At 46.4% G+C, this 22,944-nt stretch overlaps 1 protein-coding gene and 1 long non-coding RNA gene across 2 annotated transcripts in view; one reads left to right on the top strand and one right to left on the bottom strand.

Moving 5' to 3' along the window:
* Positions 1–17,548: 17,548 nt before the first annotated feature.
* HIF1A (hypoxia inducible factor 1 subunit alpha) overlaps positions 17,549–22,944 on the top strand; it is a 30,490-nt gene continuing 25,094 nt past the window's right edge. The window contains exon 1 of the mRNA XM_014871372.2: positions 17,549–17,776. Coding sequence (XP_014726858.1) covers positions 17,742–17,776 — 35 coding nt within the window. The 5' untranslated portion in view covers positions 17,549–17,741. The remainder of the gene's footprint in view (positions 17,777–22,944) is intronic.
* LOC148223458 (uncharacterized) overlaps positions 19,164–22,944 on the bottom strand; it is a 35,200-nt gene continuing 31,419 nt past the window's right edge. Inside the window, exon 2 of the long non-coding RNA XR_015804282.1 lies at positions 19,164–21,759. This is a non-coding gene — a long non-coding RNA (uncharacterized LOC148223458). The remainder of the gene's footprint in view (positions 21,760–22,944) is intronic.

The raw sequence follows: 22,944 nt of genomic DNA, 5'->3' as shown, positions 1-22,944 counted from the left end.
TGCGAAAGGTGACAGGGTTTTCCATGCCACCCCTCCTCTCCTACAAGGAGCTAGCGGCAGCTGCCTTCCCAGGAAAGCCGCTTAGTGCCGGGCAGGGATGGGAGATGCTCCTTCCCTTTTGAACCCACGGATCATCCCCTCCACGGGCTCTGGATGCTGTGCAGGGGATGCTTGAACCTGTTTGGGATGGGAGGCGGCTCAGCTGGCTTTGCTTAGTGCCACAGCCCGGTGCCATCCTCGCAGGAGGGTTCTTTCACATCCATCCATCCATCCATCCATCCATGCATCCATCCATCCATCCATCCATCCATCCATCCATCCATCCATCCATCCATCCATCCATCCATCCATCCATCCATCCATCCATCCATCCATCCCGGGCATCTCCAGGCTGCTCCCATCTCCCGGCTCCAGGCTGCCGGGTCTCCCAGGCTGAGCCTGCTCCGACACGAACACGAGCACGGGAGAGCTGGAGTTCACAGATGTCTCCCCTTAAAAACCCGGCAAAGCGGGTGGAAATCCCCCGCCCGGGGCTGAGCGGAGCGGGCAGGACCCGAGCTGGGATGAGTTTTAGTTTGATCCCGATTAAGAGAGGGCAGCAGAGCCTGAGCCAACCCCGCTGCTCTTGACCTCGGCTGACCCCGGGTGAGAGTCCGAGCGCCCCAGCCCTGCAGGGCGGCTCCTGGCAGCTTTCCCTGTGCCGACCGCAGGAAACTCCTCTGGAACTGCTCTGCATCCCTGGATGCACGGCAAGCCTTTCGCTAAAGAGAGACTTCGTATAAATAAATCTTCGCAGCAGTTACAAACCCCTCCTCATTTCTCATGCTATCACCTAAATCACACCGCGAGCTCCTTTTTACAGCAGCATTGTATGTCCCACAGAAAATCCATATGCTTGGAAAATATTTAGTCCATGCAGTTTGACATTAGCTAAAATCTCTGAGATAAGTATATTCCAGATGGAGAATTTGAGCTGTGGAATAAGCAGACTGAAGTCCCCTAAACTTTTTCTTTTACGGAACTAGAAATGTGTGATAAAAGGCACATATTTCTGTGGCTGAGTCACCCCCTTGTAAACAGAGTGACACATTAATGCTTTCCTTGAAACACCTTCCCTCGGAGCAGCCAAGCCTTGACCCTTCCAGACAGCATGAAAATATCTATATATATAATTGCAGTAGATTTTCATACTGTCTGACCAGCTGCCAGAAGGAGTTGCCTTCCCTGGAGGCAAGGACACAAACAGGAATCTGTGTTATGGCTTCAGTTTTCTCTTAAAATGTAAAATTTGAATTTTAAACAAATGAGAGAGGTTGGCTGATCGCAGGCTATTCTGTGATGGATGCTCTGTACACACTGACTGATGGAGGCTGTAAACCTGCTCCTGACGGAGCAATGCTGATTTACATGGGCTGAGGATTGAGAACATTGAATTTATGTTAGACAGTGTGACTTTTGACTCCTGGTTGTGTCCCGGGGAATGCAAGAGAGGAAAAACTCACCCAAGTAAAAGGCAGCTGCTTGCCTCCATGTCTGTGGCAGAACAATATTGGCCTCTTAATTTCCTACTGATTAAACTGTAGGAAAACAAAATCTGCTTTGCCTGGAGCGATTTGGCTCTAGCTCAAAAGCTTTCTCATCAAAATGAAATATCATTTGCTGTGAAACCGTTAGCAGGAGGATAAATGTACTTCTAAAAGCAGCTATTTGTAAAACCCAAGCGGGGAGCAGCAAAATGCTGTAATTTAGGAGAAAATCTCCACAAGGACTCTGGAGGGCAAAACTCCTTATAAAGCCCAAGTTTCATCAGGATTGTGTGATGAAACACAGAATTGTTCAGCTGCCCACCACTCAGATACAAAAGCATTTTCTTTCCTAACATCTCTCTTGGCTTGTCTAAAAGATGAGCTGGTTGGCACTGGGCTGGTGGGACCCTCCAGTCTGGCACTGATGTCCCCAACTCAGAAGAGGGGTTGGAGACAACTTGTTTGGGAAGCAGGAAGTTGGAAATGGTGGTGAAGCCTTTCAAACACCCACATACTGTGATCAGCAGGGCTCAGGGCTGGAAAATTAACTATAACCTATATAGTCATATATAATGCCTAGTAAATAGCAGGTCATTTTATTCCTGGGAAATTGCCACAAGAGGGAGGTGTGATTGGATGCACCAAATGTATGTCTTTAACAGGCTGGAATCTTGAGAAATTGAGAATTAGTTCAGAGCTCATGAGAAATCCAGGAAAAAATTTCACCACAGGAGCCTGCAGTTTTGGGGTAACCAAGTATCTGAACTGAATTTTGGAAGTACTTCTACAGTAAAAAAATTGTCCATGATGCATTTGTGCCCTAAAATCTTCCTAGTCCTAATGAAAAATTGTGTTTCCTTGAACACTGCCTGAATTACACTAACAATTTTAAGTGGGGAAATGCTGGGCTACCCAAAAGCCTAACAAAAACGGGGAGTCAAATTTTCATTTCAGGTTGATTCAAAGAAAATTTTTGATCAGTGAACCAGAAATTCCCTCATTCAGACAGCACAGCCATAATTATCTTGCCCTTAAGGGCCGACTGACCGGGTGATGCTGAAGCATTTTGGTGCCATGGAGATGGCTTAAATCTGCTTCCTGCATTCTGTGCTTTCAGTTTAAACAAAACATTTCCTGAAAACCGTTAGTCCGTCACCTTTCCCCTGTATGAGAATCATTTCTGCTAAAAATAAACCTCCTTCTTTTTCCCCTCTCTCTTTTTCCCCCCCTGTCCTCCACGAACCCAGACTCTGATGCCAAGAGTTCTGTGGGGCTGAAGGTTTAGGAAGCGTAGCCAGGGCTGTGGATACTCCCTTTAAAATCATCTTTATGCCCTTTAAGTCATCTGGCTCTCCACTGTCATTGTAACAATGGGGAAAAAGCAATTTTTTTTCTCCTCTTAGAGATGCTCCTGTTACATAACTGCTAATACAGTATCTGGCTCCTCTTGCCATCCGTCCTTGGGGCTTTCAGACCTATTTACACACAAACAGACTAACACCCATCTGAAAGTCATCCCCAGCACAAAGAAAGCATCCTTTTGCCTCCCCAAAATAACAATCCTTCTCTGCAGGGCACAGAAGAACTGTGGAGTGCCAGGTTGGTGCTTAGGTTAATCTGCTTAGATCGACTAACACAGTTGTGCAAGGGTAGAAAATACCCAGTCAAGTAAATTACATCATCCAGGGAAAAGCTATTCTAAAGAAAGCTCACACTTTATAAGCCTGAGCAAAATCCTGCTCAGGTAAACATTTACATATATTTACAAGCAGAAGCTCATTGCTTTCCTTGTGGGGAAAAAAAAAAGAAAAAAGAAAAATGGGATCTTTGAAGTTTTTTGGCTAATAGAAAAACATCTAACTAAATTAATTAACTGGCCAAGATCCAGAAGGAATTAAAAACCCATTACAATTTTTCTCACATTAGCAGTACTAAGTAGGTAAAGTCCCCAATCCAGAAGAAAGGAGATCAAGGTGTTGCTTAGCATTGTGTATAAGCAACGGCACTTCCCTGGCTATACTGAGTCTATCTTTGAAATGCTGTAATTCCTTCTGCTGTCAGACCATATTTTAGCAATCTCCATCATCTGATGCTTCACTAAAATATTTTGTTCTCTCTGCAGTCTTAAATGCAATATGAGAAGAGGAAAAAAATGAAATAGGGTGGATGGGGGAATTTAGAGACCACAAACACATCTGAATTTAAATATTTAACCCCTGCTGACTTGTTTTTGACTGTCCTGTTCAGAAATATTTTCAGTGTAAGATCTATTGTCAGTGGTGAGGCCTGAAAAGGGCTGATGGTGATGTGCCTGGCTGCCAGCAGCTCTCAGGCTCATCTTTCCCCAGAGGAAGTGCTCGAGCTTTAGCAAAGTGAAGGATGGGATCAAAAGCTAAGGAAGGTTTGCTCTGGCAATGGAGCCTGAGCTGCTGCCATCATCCTGGGTCACATCCTTGGGAATTACAGCCCAGAGGGCAAGCACCACAAGAGTCTCAAGAAGAGTTAAATGCCCCACAGACGTGTGGAAAGGTAGCAGAGGGTGCTGGAGGCAGACCAGACCTCGGTGTCTCTGTTACATTCCCTGGCCCAGAGCCCGTTCCAGAGCCTGGCACCCGTTGCTGTAGGGAAGTGGTTGTGCAGTGACACCTGGACACATCACACAGGGCTCAGGCTCAGAGCACAGACCCCTCAACCCAGCCTTGGCAGCAGCATCAGCCCTCCCTCCACGTTGCTTTTGCAGAAAGTTCTGCGTCATGCCAGGAGCTCTGCTTCAGCTTTCTGTGGCTGCACTGAAAGTTCTCCTCTAGCAAAGATCCTTGTCGTGGTTTGAGCCTTAGATTACAGTTTGGGCCCAAATATCCAAGTGTGTCACATTGGGAATTCATACAGAATAGAGTAAAAGTAATGTAGTTGGACCAAGTTCATATTTAAATGCAGTAGCTTTTTTTTTAAATTTTCCCTAAGCCCTTGTAAACTTCACCTTGATAGAAAATTATATTTGTGTTCAAATTAATATTTTCCTTTTTTCTCTTCTTCCTCCCAAATTCATCTGATCAAGGCCTTGTCAGTTTTAAGAACACCTAGCTAATCCATTTATATTCATTATCTTTTGGAATAATCTTGTCTTATTACCTTTCCCTCCCGTCCCTTTTCATCCTCTTTTTCCTGTGGTTTTGATTCATTTTGGCTTAAAATCCCATGAAATGAGAGCAGCCACATTGGTAACAATAAAAGGATAAGGTTTCTGCAAGGGCAATTGGGCCTTTTAGGATTTTATCTGCCTGACCATGTTAGCAAAAAGGCTATTAAGCAAATGTGAAATTTAAAACTAAGTATTGTGTATGATATATTGGCTTCTACAGTGCACCCATGTGACCGGGTGGATGGGTGATTCATCATTACAAGGCTTAGTAGTGCTCAAGAGTTGGACAAGGCAGCATTAATCAGGTTCTCCACACTGACTGCCCTGCCCTGGACTGCTCCAACCCAGCTCTCCTCTGCCTCTCCCTTCCCACTTATTCACCAGTTTGGTCTCCCAGGTACTCCAGATCTGGCTTCAGACCATCACTGCAGATAAACTCACCTATCCAATGGGTAAATACATCCATAGACATGTTGTGGCAGGGTGAGGGTCATAATATCATGTCCATACTATTCTGTGAGTCACACTGAGTCCTTGTGTTCATAAGAATGAGGAAAATCCTTAATAAGTGTTATTACTATTGGTATTTAGTGACAGTCTTGTCACTGGCATAGGTGTTCCCATGTAAGTGTATATTAAATGCCCATTTAAAATCCTCAGTCTTTTTTTTTCTATGCTCCAAATGAGCTGATAAATGATTGCAGCCTCTTGGGATTATAACATGAATTGACATTAAAAAAAAAAAGTTCCAGCTCCATCTGTTTACGTTACATAACTCATGATCTCAAGCAATCTCAGGGGCAGGATTTTCTGCATAAATAGTACAATTTCCAGTAAGGAGATTAAGGCTTCTTTGCTGGGAAAGGAAGAAATTACCAAAAAAGCTGTCATGTCAATGGACACAAATAAATCATGTTCCAAAATACACAGGAAGTCAAATTTATGTCATTTAGTCCTCAGTAGCGCCTCAGATGCTCCCTCCCCACCTGTCAGGAAAAAAAGCATTTTGTCAAAATACCATTCATCCTTTAAATGCGGTCAGCTCTATTTTCCACATGTTAACTCCTTAAAAAATCAGTGCTGATATTAACACTGTACATTTTTACAGTTTTATTCCAAGTGCTTTTTTTTTTTTGTAATATCCGGTGGCTTTCTGTAAGTGCTGGACTTCAGCAAATCCAAGCGCTGGGAAGCATAAAATACATTCTTATATTCCAGCAGGATAAAGAGAGGCACTCAGAGCAGCTGCTGTGGGGCAGCCTGGCAGCAGAGCTGCTGTGTGTGATGGAGAGAAAAGCTCTCCCCAGCATCTGTGTTCATGCTCCTCGAAAGCACGAGAGTTTTAGGTTAAAAACACAACATTTTTGTCAGTGTGTGTGTGTGTGTGAATAAGGGGAAACTCCTGGTTTGGCCTCTTTCTGCACACAGACAGGCAAGTGTTTCTGCAGACAGACTGTTACCACACGTCACATCCTCCCGAGGCAAAGCTCCCATTAAAAATCTGCTGGCAGAGAGTTTATTAAAGAAACTCACAGCGCTGGCTCTCCCTTGGCAGTGCTGCCCCACGGCCAGCACTGCACAGGATCACTGCCCCAGCGAAAATTCCCTTTGCTGGAGAGGGGGAAAAAAGCAAATGTCACTTGGGAAAGCCCCAGCTCAGGCTGGAGCTCTGTGCAGGGCTGGTGGGTTGCTTCCCCAGCATTGCCCACACCTCTGCCAGGCTGTGGGCTCTCTCCAGGGCTCACTCTCTTTCTCCCCCTGTTTATTTTTCATTTCTTGCCGCAGCTATTATGTGCACCAAAGGCCCTCTTATCTTTTATGTCTAAGGTTTTAGCATGGACCAAGCCATGGCTACTCAGCAGATCCCTCTTTCCCCTCCCTGGTGTCTTTTCCTTGGAAAGCCAAGCGAGTCTGGTGTGTGGTTAACAGGAAATGTTGTGCTGGTGCTCCCATCTTGCTGCTTGTGCATTACTATCCCTTTGCTGAAACCACTTCATGCCTGAGTCATGTGTTCACCATCCCTGTGCTCTAGGGCCACTTCCATTCTTCTACTCATCCCCTGTGTGCTTTAGGAGCTCAGGGACTTCCAAGGATGTCCTGGGAAATCCTTCCTCTTCCTAGGCTTGGCTATTTGCTTCTCCACCAAAATGGCATGAAAACAAATGAGGAGGCCCTCACACTGCTCTCAACAAGTCTCCAGGACTCGAAAATAACTTTTTATCTCCTTGTTTCACCACAGGGGAAGTGAACTTGCCCATGCTGATATGCAGAAGGAACGGAGCAGCAGAGGGGGAACAGCTTGCCTGGAAGTTCCTGCGCTCAGCAGCATCAGCAAATTGAATCAAACTCAACGTGCTTTGGAGCACTGTCCCTTTTCATTCCTGGGAAACTGCTGCTTAGGACCTGCCACAGCAAAACATCACAGAGATGACTCAGGAAAACAGAGATTATTTTGTGTATGGGGGAATATAGAGTCAGTGCCTTCCTGCTGCCTGTCCTCCCCTCTTCCATGCACATCCCCTCAGTCTGGCAGGGGGAGTCCCCCTCTGCAGGGGTTATCACACCTGCTTCCCTCCCCAGAAAATGGTTTCCCATCAAAACCCCTTTGCCTCATCTTCACAAAACCCCATCCCAACTTCCCTGCACATCCAGCAGGATAAATGGAGACATGGGTTTCCATGGCTGGTCCGTGTATTCCTGGAGATAAGCTGAATATTGAAGGGAAAAGCCCTGGGTTTCCCTGTCCCGTGGCTCTGTGAGCACATTGTCAGTGCTACAGAGAACTGACTGAAGAGTTGCAAAATGCCATTGCGTGTATGACTGACCATGAACATTTCCCATCATCTGAAAAAAGAAAGGACAACTTGTGGCCTGGCCAAGTGGAGAAGAGAGCAGTTGCTGATGCAGGAGCTGCCTGGGAGCAGAGGACAGAGCCAATGACCTGAACCCAGCCCCATTTAACTCCTCCTGCCCAGCAGAAGCTGCAGTCATTTCCTGAAGGTCAAAATGGTGAAACAGCAGGACATGAACTCGGGTGCTGTTTCAGAGGGATGGATCAATACCCCTGGCATGGGAAAGTGGCCAGAGATGAGTCAGAGCCCCACTGCCACGGAGAGGATTGGCAGCACTGTGTGGCTTGCTAGCCAGTTTACAATATGGACTTGCTAATGTACTTATGCTTTAATTGCTATTTAGCAATGAGGTGTTTGGGAGGAGCTGCCCAGACAGGAGAGATTAGAGAGGGCCAACAGAAGAAGAGATGCTAATCGATGAGATGATGGACTTTCTCTGGTCTGATCTGTTGGCTAACTCCAGGAAATTATCTTTTTCCTCATACCCTTCCTATAAGCCAGCAAGAGTTTGGCCTGATTTCACTGACATTCAGCACTTTGAAGGTGGCCACATCCAAACTCAGGATGTATCTGACACCAGCCACAGCCCTGGGACCAGCAGCTGCTTCTGCTTAGCAGCACTTCTCAGGTGATTATCCATCTGCACCATTAAAGTTCTTGCACTGAGATGTGTGGTTTTATAATTTATTTTAAGAAATAAACCAGTCGTGCCATCTCAGACATGACTGACAGAACTTCATTACTCTCTCCATGAGGCTGCAGCAGCAATTTTTTTACCATCACATGCAGCAGAGGCTGCAGGACGCTCACAGGCTACAGAAACTCTGAGGTCATGCGGAAACTTTTCACATTAATGAGGACTCCTGAACAGAATTCTGTTCTGCAAAATAAACATTGCTCCTGGGTAATTTTTGCTCATTTAGGTCACTTTCAGCCATTTCTTACCATGAGTTTGCTCAGCGGGGAAAAACAATAAAAGTTGTATGATGCGAGCTACTTGTCTTTTCTTGATGGGGTAAAAACACATGAGGGACTTTTATTTGCAAAAAATCTCTGTTAGGAAGATTGTGGTTACCTCACAGGTCTGTGAATTTGGAAACTCTGAATCCCGAGAAGCTGGCTGGTTGTCTACGTGATCTAGAAGAAGTCAGTGGGCTGACCATAACCTTTGGGTTGAGCCAAGCCTCCTCTGAGGGGAAAAGGGGTGGGTTTTTTGGGTTTTATTATTGTGGCTGTTTTCTCACATCTCTGATTTTCCACCGAGAAGCCACAGAGTAGGAGCAGGCTGCCTGTCCCTGTCTTTCCTGCAGCCCAGTGCATCGGGGACACCTCACATGGGCTCTGCCCCCCTCCTCTGCACCTGTGGGGAAGAAAGGTCACCCCAAGTTGCCACAGAAGGGGCACTGCTCAGCCAGCCAGGCTGGCTAGAGAGGAGCCTCAGATGTCTCTGAGGTGATTCCCTAAGGGATTCATTTTTGTTTGTTCATTTTCAAGCTTATATCAATTAAAAACCTTTCAAAAGTGTTCCTGTTACAACAGAACGGATTCTTCCCTCTCGGAACCCACGCTCTACTCCTGCAATTAGACTTCTTTTCTGCTGCTTTGGGAGAAGCTGTTCAGCTGCTGGTCCTATCAATAATCCACGAGCTGCTGTACTCAGACCTACGCTTGCTTTTACCTGGGGGAGATTGCAGCAGTGCTGCCTTCTCTCACTTTTGCATAACAGTTCCAGTAAAATAAATGAGTAGAAGAGATGCTATTGCTACAATCCTCTTGCGTTTTTAAAAAGAAAGTCATGAAATGGTGATGAAATTTAACCGGTTTTTGACCTTGCCGTCCAGTTTTTTGATGACGTGCTTTGTTCATGATGAACCATGCATTTCTCAACTAAAAATGAAAATTACATCACTGAACGAACTTTTTTCTCTTTTCCAAGACAACAGGAAAACAAAAAATTGATTATCTTGTGCGTCTCTCTCTGTTGTATGCATGAATACCTATATGTACTAAAGGTTTGCCCTGAGCAAAATCAGTCAGCATAAACAAATTTTCATTTGGTTCTGAAAATGGTGAGGTCTGTGGTCATTTTTATCTAGATCAAGTTCCTACAAGATCTTTGTTTCCCACGCTCATGAGTTGCCTCTTACTGATGAACATTTCATTATTTAGTGCATGATCTCAGATAGCAAAGCGAGGTTTGATGCACCAACTTTGTCATTATGGTTCTGAATTTTGCTTACTCGGTTCCTTGGCAAACTCCTTCCATCCTGTGTTGACATCTTATAAACCCAGGGGTTTCCTGGGCTCTGGAATGCTGGGATTATTAGTTCCCACCAGAACCATGCCAAAGTCTTCATTAACAATGTAGGAATGCCCCCAGCCCATTCTAGGCCTCAATCATATTACTTTTCCTGTAAAACTGCCAAAGTCCTCTGACAACCCAGCACTGGTGGTCCTTGTTTCACTGCCCTGCACTTCACCCTTTCTGCGCTCCACTGCATCTCCAGCTAAAGGAGTGAGGAATTTGAACAAAGAAAAGTCTGGAAAGCCATCAGAGGGGATGCTGGTCCCTTGCTGCTGGCTAAGGTGGGTAGCACTAAGGAGAAGACACCAGGCAGAAAGCTCAGATGCTCCTTTGTGGCCAAATACCTGGAGCTGTTCAGTCGCTGCCCATCCTCAGCTCTTACTTGGCCTTAGCTTTTAGCGACAGGAGTTGTTCTGCTGGAAAGTACCTATTACACCTTTGCTAAGTGGAGAGTTCAGTCTCTCTTCCAAAGGACCACATCCACAGACTATTTATGTACCTAGGTGCAACTGATTTTTATCTCAGCTGCCTGGATACCTTTGCATATCTGGACCTGAGTGCTTTGTCTGTGGTCGTGCAGGAAGTCTATGGTAAGCAGAGAAGTGAAAACACAACGCAAGCTAAAGCTGGAACTACCTGTGCTACTCTTCCCTTTGCTGGGAGTTTTTGGGGAGCTGGAGAAGATCTCAGCCTGCTGTGAATAGCAGCAAAATGTTGACTCTGCATTTCAACATTTGGCTTTAAAATAAAACCCCCTGTCGCTTCAGCAAATGATGCCTATTGATTATCCTCTCAGAAGCTGGAGAGCTCCTTTCAGCTGGCACTGCTGTGGCTGAAAGCCAGTGCTGCAATTGATCATTTAATTAACTGGAAGAAAATTAAAGGAACTGTAATCTGTGTCTCAGCTCTGTTGTTATCAAGCTGGCAAAGTGCTTATTTCTGCCTAGAGCAACGATCAGCTCCTTGACCCTGTGATTTAGAAATGCTGGTTTAGGCATACCCCCTCACCTACCCACCTGGATTTCTGCAAGGCAGGAGCTGGATCCTTCCTCCATCTTCTTGTGCTTCCCAGATTCTTCAGGGAACCTCTCACAGTGGGCTGGATCAGCTAGACCACCTCTCACCACCTCCATGAAGGTGAGATTAATGTGAAGAACTACGAAGGTTCTAAATTAATAGGTGGAAAAATCTGGGAAGTCTGGAAGAAAAATGGCTGTACTATAGAAGTCATTTATTTAGAGGCTGAAATGAGAACATGGGAGCTCTTGAGTTCAACATTTCCTTAAAGGCATTGAGATATTGATTTTTATTTTGCTACTTCAAGTAAGTAAGAGGGAACTGTGTATTTGAGAGAGAAATTACTGGTCCTGAAAATTTGGCAAGCTCTTAAAACTTTGGCTTAAACAAGCAACTTGAGTGGTCTGTGAACACAGAGAGGAAAAAAAGAGAGATGTAAGAAGGCATTGTTTTAACGATTGTGTTGCCATATCAAGAGAATAAAGACTGCTGCTTCCAACTTGTCTTTGCATGCCCAAGTAGTATGTTAATTACCCCGCTCCCCCATAAATGCCTACAGTCCTCCAAAAGGCATGTTAAAACAGACATAGTCATTAAAGCTTGCACTGCATTTTCTAATGTGTTGCTGGGAAAACAAACAAATAAACAAATAAAACCTCAAGTTCTTTGTCTTTTAGCTAGATCCAAGTTGGGGAAATGTTAGGCAGAAACACTTAAGAACTGTATAATTGGAAAGAAAGTGTGTTTTAATGTCAAAACAGGAAAAAACCCCAATCAAAATTTGAAATCTCTTTATTGGATCAGGTAAAAGAGCCTGATCACCTTCACATTTTCATTACAAGTGCAGCCCATTTAATTTCATCTTTCAGTTTATTTTGGACTCTTGCTCTGTGTGAGAAACTTGTGGTCCAGGCTGTAAAATTACAAAGGGCTTCATAGGAGAGATGAAAAGGATCAAAAGAAGGAAAAATGAGCCTCTTTCTGAATGTTCCTGTGGATCATAACTAGCTGTAGGAGTCAGAAATCTGCATGAAATTGAAACCGCTCCTTCTGAGAAAGGCATATTCCCTCTGCTCTGGGTTATGACTTATGCAAAGACTGTCACCCCATTCACACTGCTGCTGCTGGCTGCTCATCTGGCTTCCTTTCCTTGTCCTCAAAATGTTTCACTTGTGTTCATAGTGCCTTCAAAAGGGAAGCAGTGCAGAGAAGAAAGTAAAACTAGCCTGGTAGGTCTGAGGTGTTATGAGCTGATTGGCATATGGGGAGTGTCCTGCTGGCTCCTGAGATGTGGGTTAAAAGTACTTTGTTGGTCACAAGGAGAACCAGCCCGTGTCCTGGTGTGTGGCCAGTGTGATGACAGACTGTGCTGCCCTGGTCACCACAGCCTCACAAGAAAGCTGTGCTTGGAGTGTGTGAGCAGAGCAGAGGAGGAAAAGGAGGTGTTTGTGTTTCCATCTCACACACTGAGGCTGGTGGCCATGAAAACAGAGCTTGGTAAGATCAGGAGTACTCAGGATCACACTGAGGAACACCGAACTCACTGTTCAGACACTCTAAGTGGGGAAAACTCTGCCCTAATCTCTTTTACCTGGCTTGGTGAGAGGATTTAAACCCAGCTCCTTCACATCCTCCAAGTGTTCCTCTGGAAACTGCAGTTAAGTGGCTAAGTTGAAACAACTCCTGGAGGAGAGATAAAGGCAAGCTTTGACCAAGTTGTTGCCAAATCTTGCTCTGAGCTGGACAGGACAGAGGCTGAAGAAGCATCTCTGACCTCCAAGAGAGCACATCATGCCCTGGACTTCAGCTGCTCTTCCAGGTCCCACTGCTGTGCATTGCTGCAGAGTGGAGTTACAGGGATCCTGAGCACAAACAGTATCTTGAAAACCAAAACCTTGACTAGGCTTTGACAAGGTCCTTTTTCTCCATATTTACATTGTGGTTGTCTCAGTTGCTCCCTCCTCAGCTGGTTCCTGACAGTTCCAGATCTGCCAGTTTGCTGCATGGACAGCTGGACCTCGTGCAGTGGATTCCTCCACTCAGCACTGTTGCAAAGGATTGCAGCACTGAAAATAGAAAGCCTTTCTCTAAGTGAGTTGTATAGAGTCCTACAGGAAGCCTGGAACCAAACCTCAGCCCCCAGAGCCTTTGTTCAGGGCTTTGACCACAAACCCATCTTTTCTGTAAGGACAATTTTAAAATTCCATGCTGTTTTTTGTCCACATCAGGAAAACCACTGTACAACTGGCAGTATCTGCTCAGGAGGGACCTGGGATAGGCAGGATGCAGGCAACTGGTTAAATTTTACAGTGTACCTGCCTTACGCTTTGATCTGTTAAACTCCTTTCATGGATAGAAACTCCTTCCCCAAATGTAATTGCACTGAATTGGCCATAGTGCTTTTATTACACTGCAGAATTTGTTACCATATTGGGGTACCTGTGCAGAAACAACAGTCCAGAGAGTATTTCCAAATGTCTACATGTACACTGACGCAAGCAGGCTTTAAGAAGTGGTCCTAGTTTAAAAAATGTGGATTGTGCAGATGCAAAATAAAAAATAAAAAAGATCTTGTTACAAGAAGGAGAGAAGAAGCACCGAGGTTAGAAAAGACCGGAGGAAACAACAGTTGCCAAAGGGAGATTGTGTCTCCCATCACGTACTCTTGCTTCAGACAATATTCCGTATTTGAGAAACAGCAGATTAGGCTTCCAATGCCAATGATTTGGTTTGAATCCGATTCAAATTTCAGTTCATTTTTCTGTTGTGAAATGAGTTGACCACCAGAGCTCTCAGGTTCTTGCACTTTTAAGCACAGTAAGTTATAGTAACAGCTATTAGCCTGTGTCACAGAGCCCTGGGTCTGCACAGCATTTGAGACCTCGTGGCATCCCTCTGTCAACTCAACATTCCACAGTGGTGCTGTGAGCAAGACAGGTTTTTTTGTCAAATATTCATAGACTAGAATGTACCCTTCATTATAGCTCAATTACTGAACCAATGAGTGTTAATGTAGGGGGCTGTACAATGAAGCAAAAGCCCAGGAAAGCCAGTGCTGAGGGCAGGTTGTTTGTGACATCCCCTGTGATGTGAGCTGCCAGCTCCAGAGAGATAAATGGAGCTTCCCTTTAACTCTCTGCCCACCCCGGTGAGTCCCTGCTCAGAAATGGTGAGTGTTCTTGGGAGGTAAGACGCCTTAATTAAATCCCCGATTTCTTCCCACGGAAGTCGGAAGTTCTGCCAGTCGTTATTGCTGGGGATGCATTTGGATCCTGGGAGTAAATGCCGACAGAGCCCATGCCGGTGACACCTGACTATCAGCAGAGGGATCCGAAGCCACAGGCAGGAGCGCTTCTCGCATCTTCATCCCGCCTTGCTCTGCTGCCGAGCCGCTGTCCGAGCCGAGCCGTTTGCTGACTCATCAGCTTGTGCATTTGCCCTAATTAGTCATATGCAAACACCATTGTATTCAGGAAGTTCTCTAACGTAAGCGTGAGTATGAACTTAGAGCAGCAATAAAGGTCAAGAAAAATGACTAAGGCATCATATACTGTAATAAGTTTCTGTTATCAGCCACGGGGAAAGCGGGAAAGAAAGTGTATATGCAGACTTTTAGAGGAGTGACGCAAAAGTTTAATAAAGGGAAGGATGTGTGTGAGGGAGAGCATTTGCTTAACATCTCTGAAGAGCTGCTACAGTATGAAATACTTAATTACAGAACAAATTCCCACTAACAGCCTTCTGAAACACAGCTGGGTTTTATTCCTTAAAAGCATTATTCTTTATTATGAGCTCAGGGTAAGCATGTTTGGCATGAAAGAAATGTATCTCGTAAGGCGACCACAGCACTTACTCACAGGTCCCCAGACAGTTCATGCTGGGAAGTCTGATATCTTTGAACAATCATTTGAGCAGCATTAGCAAAGTGTAAACTGAGATTTTTCTCCAGTGATTTTTTACTCAGAAGTCACTAATACATCTCAAGCTGTTGTGTCCAAGTGATTTAAAGTGAGCAGTGCACAAGTGAATCCTAAGACATCCATGCTTATAGGCACTAAAATTGTCATTCAAAGAGTGACAAGATTGAAAATAAAAACTTATTGGGTAGAGTAAGGCAGTTTCTGTAGGCTACAACTGGACAGTCCCTGGTCCAGACCGCATCAAGTGCCTCTTGGTCTTTGAAGGGCACTGAGATTGCAGTCAAAGTAAAGAAGAGACTTTCATTTTCAAGTGTGCCAGGCTTACTAGGAACCACTTCAACCTCAATCTGAGAGAACTGAGAAGCTGCAACGGCTGCTCTGAGTTGCACCAGCCTCCTCCAAGGTACCTCTGTTATCACCATTTCACTACCAAAACTCCCCAGATGAGTTCCAGGGGCTCTGATGGGGAAGGTGGCACTGAGCTGGCCTTGTCACTTCTGCACCCACTGAGAGATCCCTCCCCACTTAACCAGAAAATTCTTTAGGGGCTCTTATGGTGACTCTGTGAAGAGACTAAAAAACCACACAGCTGCAGTGCACAACTGAATTCTTCCTATGTTTGAACTGCCTAAACCTCATTTTGAAAGATAAAGTTGTCTGTGAGCCCTTGGGGAGGGCATCTTGGTACTTATGCAAGACACTTGAGGTTGGCTCTTGCTTAGACTGTTTTTCTTCTCGAGGCTCCAGTGAGCACAGAACAACAGAAATATCAGTAGTTCACAGCCACACTGCCATGGGCTATTGTGTTGTCACAGCTCATAAGTAAAGTAGAGCTGGGCTTTGTCCATGTTTGGATGGAAAACCTTGAAGGAATAAAAGGAGTCAGAAGCACCTGTGCCTGTTCTGCGTATCTGACTGCTGTGGGCAGAAGCAATCCATTTCATACAGGAACTCCTTGTGATTGCTAACAAATGTCACAGTCATTGCTTTTTCTTCTGCTAAATACAAAAATAAACAACCCCCCCAAACACAGAACACCCATGACTGCATGCCAAAAACAACTGCTTGTTACCTGGAAGCTGGGAATCCACAGCAGAAGTGTTAGGAAGGTGCAGTACTGAAACACCATCACTTTGCCCTGCAGGTGTTTCTTATGTCACCACACATGCACACAGCAGCTAAAGAATGTCACTTATGCCTGTCAAAGCTGCTTTTTTTTAAAGGTATCATTACTGCCGAGCTGCAAACTGAGTAGTCTCGTAAGGTTCAGCTCCAGATGGTCACTCGAAGTCCTTGCTAGTGGGAGCCCACAAGATGTAAAGGAACCCCTGAGCTCTGTGGTGTCACTCCATGCGGAACTGTGCCTTTCCTGCCTCCCCAGAGTGCTCACACACACACATGACCCTAAGCTAAGAGCACAGAGCTAAGGCTTTTAACTTTAAATGTGTGAGCTCTGCCCCCAGTTGTCCTCTCCTTGCTCCCCCATGGCTGTATCCTGGCTCTTGATCCAAGAGGCCACGGTGCTCAATGTCCAGGTGTTCCATGTCCAGCCCCTCCTGCTGAGCCTCCTGAGCCAGCCAAGGTTAGCAGGAGATCCTGGGGCTCTCAGATGAGCAGTGCCTGAGGCCAGGCTTGCCATGGGGGGAGCAGGGCGAGGAAAAGCGGAGGCAGGCAGTGGGATGATGGCACTGGATGTGCACCAGACTGGATGAGTAGCAGAGAAGGCAGAGGGGTCACAGTGCCTCGGCACAGCCCTGGTCCAGCCTCCTTGCTCTGCTGTTGGGTTTGGAAGTTGTAAAACTTGCTCGAAATGTGCCTAATTACCTGTCGGGTCCCCTTCTGGGCTGCCCGGCCGTGGAGCTGACTGTTCCCTTTAATTAATGTGAGCTTCTGAACCCTTTAACTGGAAATGGACTAGAAAACATGACTTGTGAGGAGTGGCTGTGGGAGCTAGGTTTGCTTCATCTGGAGAAGAGGAGGCTCAGGGGGGCTTCATCGCTGTCTAAAACTCACAGAGAGGAGGTTGTAGGGAGGTCTCTGCTGCCGTGGCTGCAGTGAGAGGACAAAAGGGCGTGCCCTTAAGGCAAGACGGGGGAGATTCAGAATAGATATTAGAAAAAAATTTCACCGTTAGGGTGGTCAGGCATTGGAATAAGCTGTTCGGGCGTGGGGCAGTCACCGTCCCTGGAGGTGTTTAAGAGGCGCTGGGGGATGTGGTTTAGGGGCTACAGGGGTAGCGCCAGGTGGATGCTTGGACTGGATGATCTTAAAGGTCTCTTCCAACCTCGATGATTCTATGAGTCCAAACGGGTTTTTATTGTACAACGACACCTTTGGGAGAGGCGTCGGAGTCAAGCATTGAACAAAGTTACGCGAGAAAGGAATAAAAGAAGGAAATAAAGAAGGGACAAACTCGCCGCGCTGTGCCCACGGGGGTGCGATGTGTGGCAGGATTTGCACGGCGCGACAGCGAGCGGGCCGAGCCGGGCGGTTGTGGGGCCATGCCGGGCCGAGCCAGCGGGCTGGCGCTGTGGGGCCGGTGTGGGGCCGGGCCGTACTGGGCCGAGCCCCGCCGGCGGGCGGGCGCTGTGGGACCATGCCGGGCCATGCCGGGCCGAGCCCCACCGGCGGGCGGGCGGGCGGGCGCTGTGGGGCCGGTGTGGGGCCGGCCGGGCCCGGGCCCGCCCCGCACGCAGCGCCGCACGTGAGGCGCCGGCCCCCGCCCAGCTGAGCGCTCAGCTGACCCCGCTCGCAGGGGCCGGGCCGCGCCGCCGCTCCTCACTGGCGCAGCGCGGGCCCCGCGCCGCCCCCGCCGCCGCCGCGCCCGCACCTCCCGCAGCCTGTGCCCCGATGCTCTGAGCCCGCGCGGCCCCAGAGACCCGGCCAGCGCCGCCATCTCCCCGCGCCCCGTGGCGCCTATCGGAGCCGCGGCCGCCTCGCATCCAGGGAGCCGGCGGGAGGAGAAGCCGTCCCGCCGCCATGGACAGCCCCGGCGGCGTCACCGACAAGAAGAGGTACCGATGCCGCGCCGCCCGCCTCCCGCCTCCCCCCCGCTGGCTGCTGCCGGCCGCTGCTTTGTTACCGCCGCCCCCTCCTCGTCCTCTTCCTCGCTGCCCTCCCCGCGCTCCCCCGGCCTGCGGAGTGCCCCGCTCTTCCATTGCTCCTTCTCCTTCTCGTCCACGTCGCCATTTTGTCGGCGGGGGGAGCGGGCCGGGGCTCGGGGCTGGCGGCGGGGCCGGGGGCGAAGCGCTCGGTGTCGGCCGCGGTGCCGGGGAGCGACCCGGCGGCTGCTCCGCTCCGGGAAATGAGCGGGCAGGGATTGATCGTGCCCCGTGCCCGGCGCGCTCCGAGCCCGCCGTGCCCTGGCTTTGTGCGGAATAGGGCCGGTTCTCAATCTGGAGATATAAAGCTTTAAAAAAATCCCCAAAAGCCGCGCTGCGGAGGTGTACGGGGGATGTGGGGGGATGGCGGGTGGACAATGTGAGGAGTATGAATAATTCACCGAGGATTGTAAGCGCAAATTAGGGGAAAGGGGGGGGGGGGGAATAAAAGCCTTAAAAGCCTTTGTTAGGCGGTGAAGTTTAAGGAGCCGGGGGGCTCGGGTGAGCAGGTCCCGGCGGTGGGGCTTTGTGGGGGGATTAATTGCCATATTCGCCATCTGCAGAAGGTTTGTTTATATGGATATCGATACCTTTTCTCGCCTTTTAATTATTCGAGATGGGTTTTGCCTGCCCTTGTATCCAAGGGTCATCTGAGCAGGTTAAGCGCACTATGTGTTACAGCGTGTAAGTTGTGCCGGGAAGGAGCCTGGCCGGCTTGTAAAATGGATGGTGAGCTTTGTGCTGAGCTGGGAGGAGGGAGCGGGACAGCACCGGCTCCCTCGGAGCGCCTCTGGAGCCGTCAGCGGCATGGGATGGGGGAGAAGTGAAATCCCAGCTGGGGGCACCTGGGCTGGCACTCAACCTTTAGTTTCTCTTCTCCAAGCTGATGGCTCTTGAGAAGCCTGGGAGCAAGTGTTGCAACCAAAATGATTAATCTGTGCCTTGCTCTGCTGCCCTAATTTTGTGGCAGGTCTAGGGAGGGGGTTTGAGAGTTGAGTTCTTTTCTGATACTTTTTTTGTTGCTTATTGGGATTTTTTTTCTTTTTTTTTTCCATTTTTTTTTCTTTTGCCCTTGAGCATTTGTTATTTTTTACTTACCGTTCTGCCCCGCTGGAGGACTTTTTCTTTTTTTTTTTTGAATTTCCTTATCCTGGATGTAATCTGCTTTCTTCAGAATGCAAGAATCAGTATGCAAAGCTTATCCTTCCTTCCTAAAGGCAGGGCTTAAGAAAGAGAATTTCTTGTTTTCTGTTTCCTGCAGACCAGGTTCAAAGTTCTTATAAAGGAATATTCAGATTGCTCCTGTTGTGGGGTTTTAATGGAAAACATAAAGCTATGTCTGTGGTACATTCATCCTTGGGGCTGTGGATGTACAGTTGAGTGAAGATGGCTAAGCAAAAAAGGAAGGATATGAGCTCAGCAGACAACTTCATGGAAATATCAAGCATTTCTCAAAAACTTGGGTAGTTTTTGAAAGGTTTAGGTTTGATAGCGTTCATATTCAGAATACCTTGAAGGGAGAAGTCCTTTATGTCCTGTTCTTTATCACCTTTGATGATAAAACTTTGGCTAATTGTATATAGAGTACACCTCAATTTTGGCATGGGTTAAGATCCTTTTATTCCATGCCTCTCCCTCTGCTTGTGTGTGGATAGTGTTTATCTCTTGATAGTTAATGTAAAGCTTGTTGTTTACTTAATTATGTGCCGTGAGATTCAGAAAATATGGAATTTGACCAAGTTTATGTCTCAGTCTTTAAAGTGAAATTTAGTTATAGCAGTATTTGGAGGTGTGGATTTTTATGCCGGCCTGTTGAGTCCATTTTTTGATGTGGTTCCAAGCTTCTCATATATGTACGGGGTCAAGATTCCCTAAGAAATCAAGTATCAGCGCCAGGATGAGATGCTGAATTATTTGGGTTTTAGCCATTCTTCAGTAGCTGAAGATCACTTTGATGTGTTCCTGGGTTTTCCCCCAGGTGCTGCAAGGACAGTGTTTCAGTGCATGGGGTGGGTGGAACAGAGTTGTTGGGAGCTTTGCTCATCGGCTCTCATTTGAGCCAAATTTAAGGCTTTTGGTGAGAAGTATGAGCTTTTTCTCAATGTTCTTTTAACAAACTCCAGCGTGCTGATGGCTGATGCAATGAAAAGCTTTTCCTCAGGTCTGTGCTGTGATATTTAGCTATTAGCTGAGGAATTCTGGTGCCGTTTTAAGTAAATGAGCCGTTTAGGGTTATGGGTTAGTCGTTAGTTTTGTAGTGGCTTGCAGCTGGTAGGTAACCTATATTCATTTTTCTAGTGTGCTGTAAGTCTTTATAGCATAAAATACATATTTTTAATGCTATAGGTGCTAAATAAAATGTAATTTCTGAATTATTCATTCTGGGTCTTAAAACGGTGTAAGCCAGTGAAATTTAATATCCTGACATGAGTGCCTTGCAGAAGAACTTCAGTTTTTCAGTTTCTCAGAGTCGGGCCTTGAAACGTATATTTTAGTGTCTAAGGCGGATAATTTGGAAGACCAGGGGTTTTCTGCTGGATTTTTGCCACTGAAGTCCAGCTCCAGAATCTGTTTGAGAAGCCTGGCTCCTGTGCTGATGGCTCTGAGGGGCAGTGGCTACCCCTGTGTTTTTCTTTAACCTGTGTGAGGTCTTTAGGATTGTATGTGCCACTGCTTTTGTCTGATAATTTTTCTCAGCGTTGGGGGAACTGAGCCACCATTGCTAGAGTCGAAAATGAATACAAAACCCTTTTGTATAATCTAGGCAGTAAGAAGAGGAGGAATCTTTCAGTAAATCTTATGTAGAGTCTCCCCACAGGTATGGGGAAGGCTGAGTGGTTTCTGGCTCATGGAACAGTGGTTTTACTACTTTCTGGATTTTTCTGGATTGTTTGCCTTGCCATAAGGCTTGCCTCTGTTGTCTGTTCCTTGCACTGCCTCAGACATAAAAAGTTTCATGAATTCCTTTAATAAAAATGACCAGAAATGATTTTACAGTGCCCACTAAAGATGAAGGGGACAGCATAGTGCTGCTGTCCGTCCTCATCAGCATCAAGGCACTGAAAATCAGGGAAGAAGAGCTGTGGAGGATTTGCCTGCTGCAGAAATTTTCCATAATTTTGCTCTGCTGGTACTTTGGTTCCATTTATCAGTGAAGATCTGATAATTTGTCAGTGAGCTGATGGAAGCAGCAGGAGGGTTTTCTGGTTTTTGTTTAGAGTCATGCTTGCTTTGCCCTTTAAAACACAGTGTCTTCTGTCTGCAGTCTGGGTCTCTTGGTTGGGGTGCCTGAAATACCAACAACCAGTCCACACTTAGCTAAGGGGGCTGGTGCAGCTGTGATCAGATGCTCCAGGTTGTCAGGTGGTCTGTAACAGGGTGATGCGATAGTAAGAGGTTTTTCTTTGAAGCACTTTCAAGTTTTTCTGGCAATTCAGCCTTCTGTTGAAATGCATGTCCTTTCTGGTGTCTCCTGGACCATTTTTGGAAGGTGTGGGGGGAGACAAATGTAGCTGCATACTCTTATCAGCATCTGAAGTGTGGCAGTTAAGTCAACTGTTGGTTTAAAGGTGGAGGTGTGAAGTGGATAATCGATTTTATTCTCATCTAATTGCCATGCCCATCTTCTGGTTGGTTTCTCTCTTATCAGAAGTGCCCATCAAGGGCTTACTTAGGTTAGGCTGAGGTGGCATGTCCTTTGTAAGCCTCGAGGAGCTGAGAAGCAGTGCCATGCCAAGCTGTCAGACCATGCTGCTGTCATGTGTGGAACGCATGAGTTCTCCTACAGGTGCTTGCTTCCTCCCCTGGACATGGTGCAAGCAGCCATAGACCTTTGTTCCTCCCTGTCCTTGAACTATAATGCCTGGAGTTTGTGTCTGGTTCCAAGACTCTGATTGCTGATGGTGAGGTGGGAAAAAAAAAAAAAATCAGTCAATAAATATTAATAACACTGTCAAATGTCAGTGGCGTTACAGTGTAAGCCCAAAACTCTTAAGATTGCACATGTTCCCTTTAGTGTGCTTCCAGCCTGGAGGACTCTTGATGACCCTGTGTAACACAGTGGATTGAATTCTTGAGTGTGTTCATGTTGCTCAGTAGTAATATTGCACCAGTTTCTGTTAGAATGCTGGATTTCAAGTAGGCTTGCACGAGATTTTTGATATTAAAGGGGATATTGAATGACAGAAGCTGCTGATTTTTGAAATTTTTTTTTTTTGTACTACCAAAGAGAATTTGGCAGTATTAATTTATTCCTGAAGAGCTTTGGTGTTAGGACATGCCAACAAAATAATTTTTACCTGATTGTATAGTATGCATGGCTAAGTACCCCAGGAGGGAAGTCCCACATGGTTTAGTGGTGGTATACAAGAGCATCAAGCTTTTCCTGATGCTGCTTCCAAGGAGATGCAAATACCAATTAAATTACAAGATGTGTTCTTTAAAAAACAAGCAGATTCAAAACAAAAACAAATTTTGCAAGAGCCTTACAAGAAGACACAGTAACCCATGCCCGTTTCTAGCAAGCTGGTGTCCAAAAGGAAGAAATGTTCCAGATTACAAGTCATCAGCTCAACTGCACCTTTTATCTTCACATACACAGTTATATGGGCAGGTGTTTACACGCCTCAGAAAAACCACCTAGGTAATGCATGAAAAGAACTTGGACCTTAATCATCTTTTCATGTTATAACAGCCCTTTCCCTTTTGAATTCAAGAAAGTTTGAGCATTTTGAGCCTCTCCTGAGAATCTTCCTTTGTATTAAAGTGGGTGGAAGAGAATGCGGGAGAATCTGAGTTTTCCACTGAGGACTGCTCTGAAATGGGATATACAAGGAGGTTTTGTGACACTGGGGACTACAGAAATGGAGAGGAGAGAAGATGAGCCTTTGCACTAACTAATGACTGAAAATTCAAGGAAGATACAGGTTTCCAAATTACCATTGAACATTAAGCCTTTTGAGGTTTTTCTCTATTGAGATCTCTGCTATTTAGCTTGGAATAAAAATCTCTATGAAAATAACATTCTGAAATCATTAGGAACATGGAATCAAGTGAATGCATGCCAGCATGTGTGTTTTTTG

The sequence above is a fragment of the Sturnus vulgaris genome, chromosome 6, assembly GCF_052056855.1.
Source record: "Sturnus vulgaris isolate bStuVul1 chromosome 6, bStuVul1.hap1, whole genome shotgun sequence".
NCBI classification, from domain to species: domain Eukaryota; kingdom Metazoa; phylum Chordata; class Aves; order Passeriformes; family Sturnidae; genus Sturnus; species Sturnus vulgaris.
Note: the sequence above shows the minus strand (reverse complement) of the source record. Positions and strands in the feature narration are given on the sequence as shown.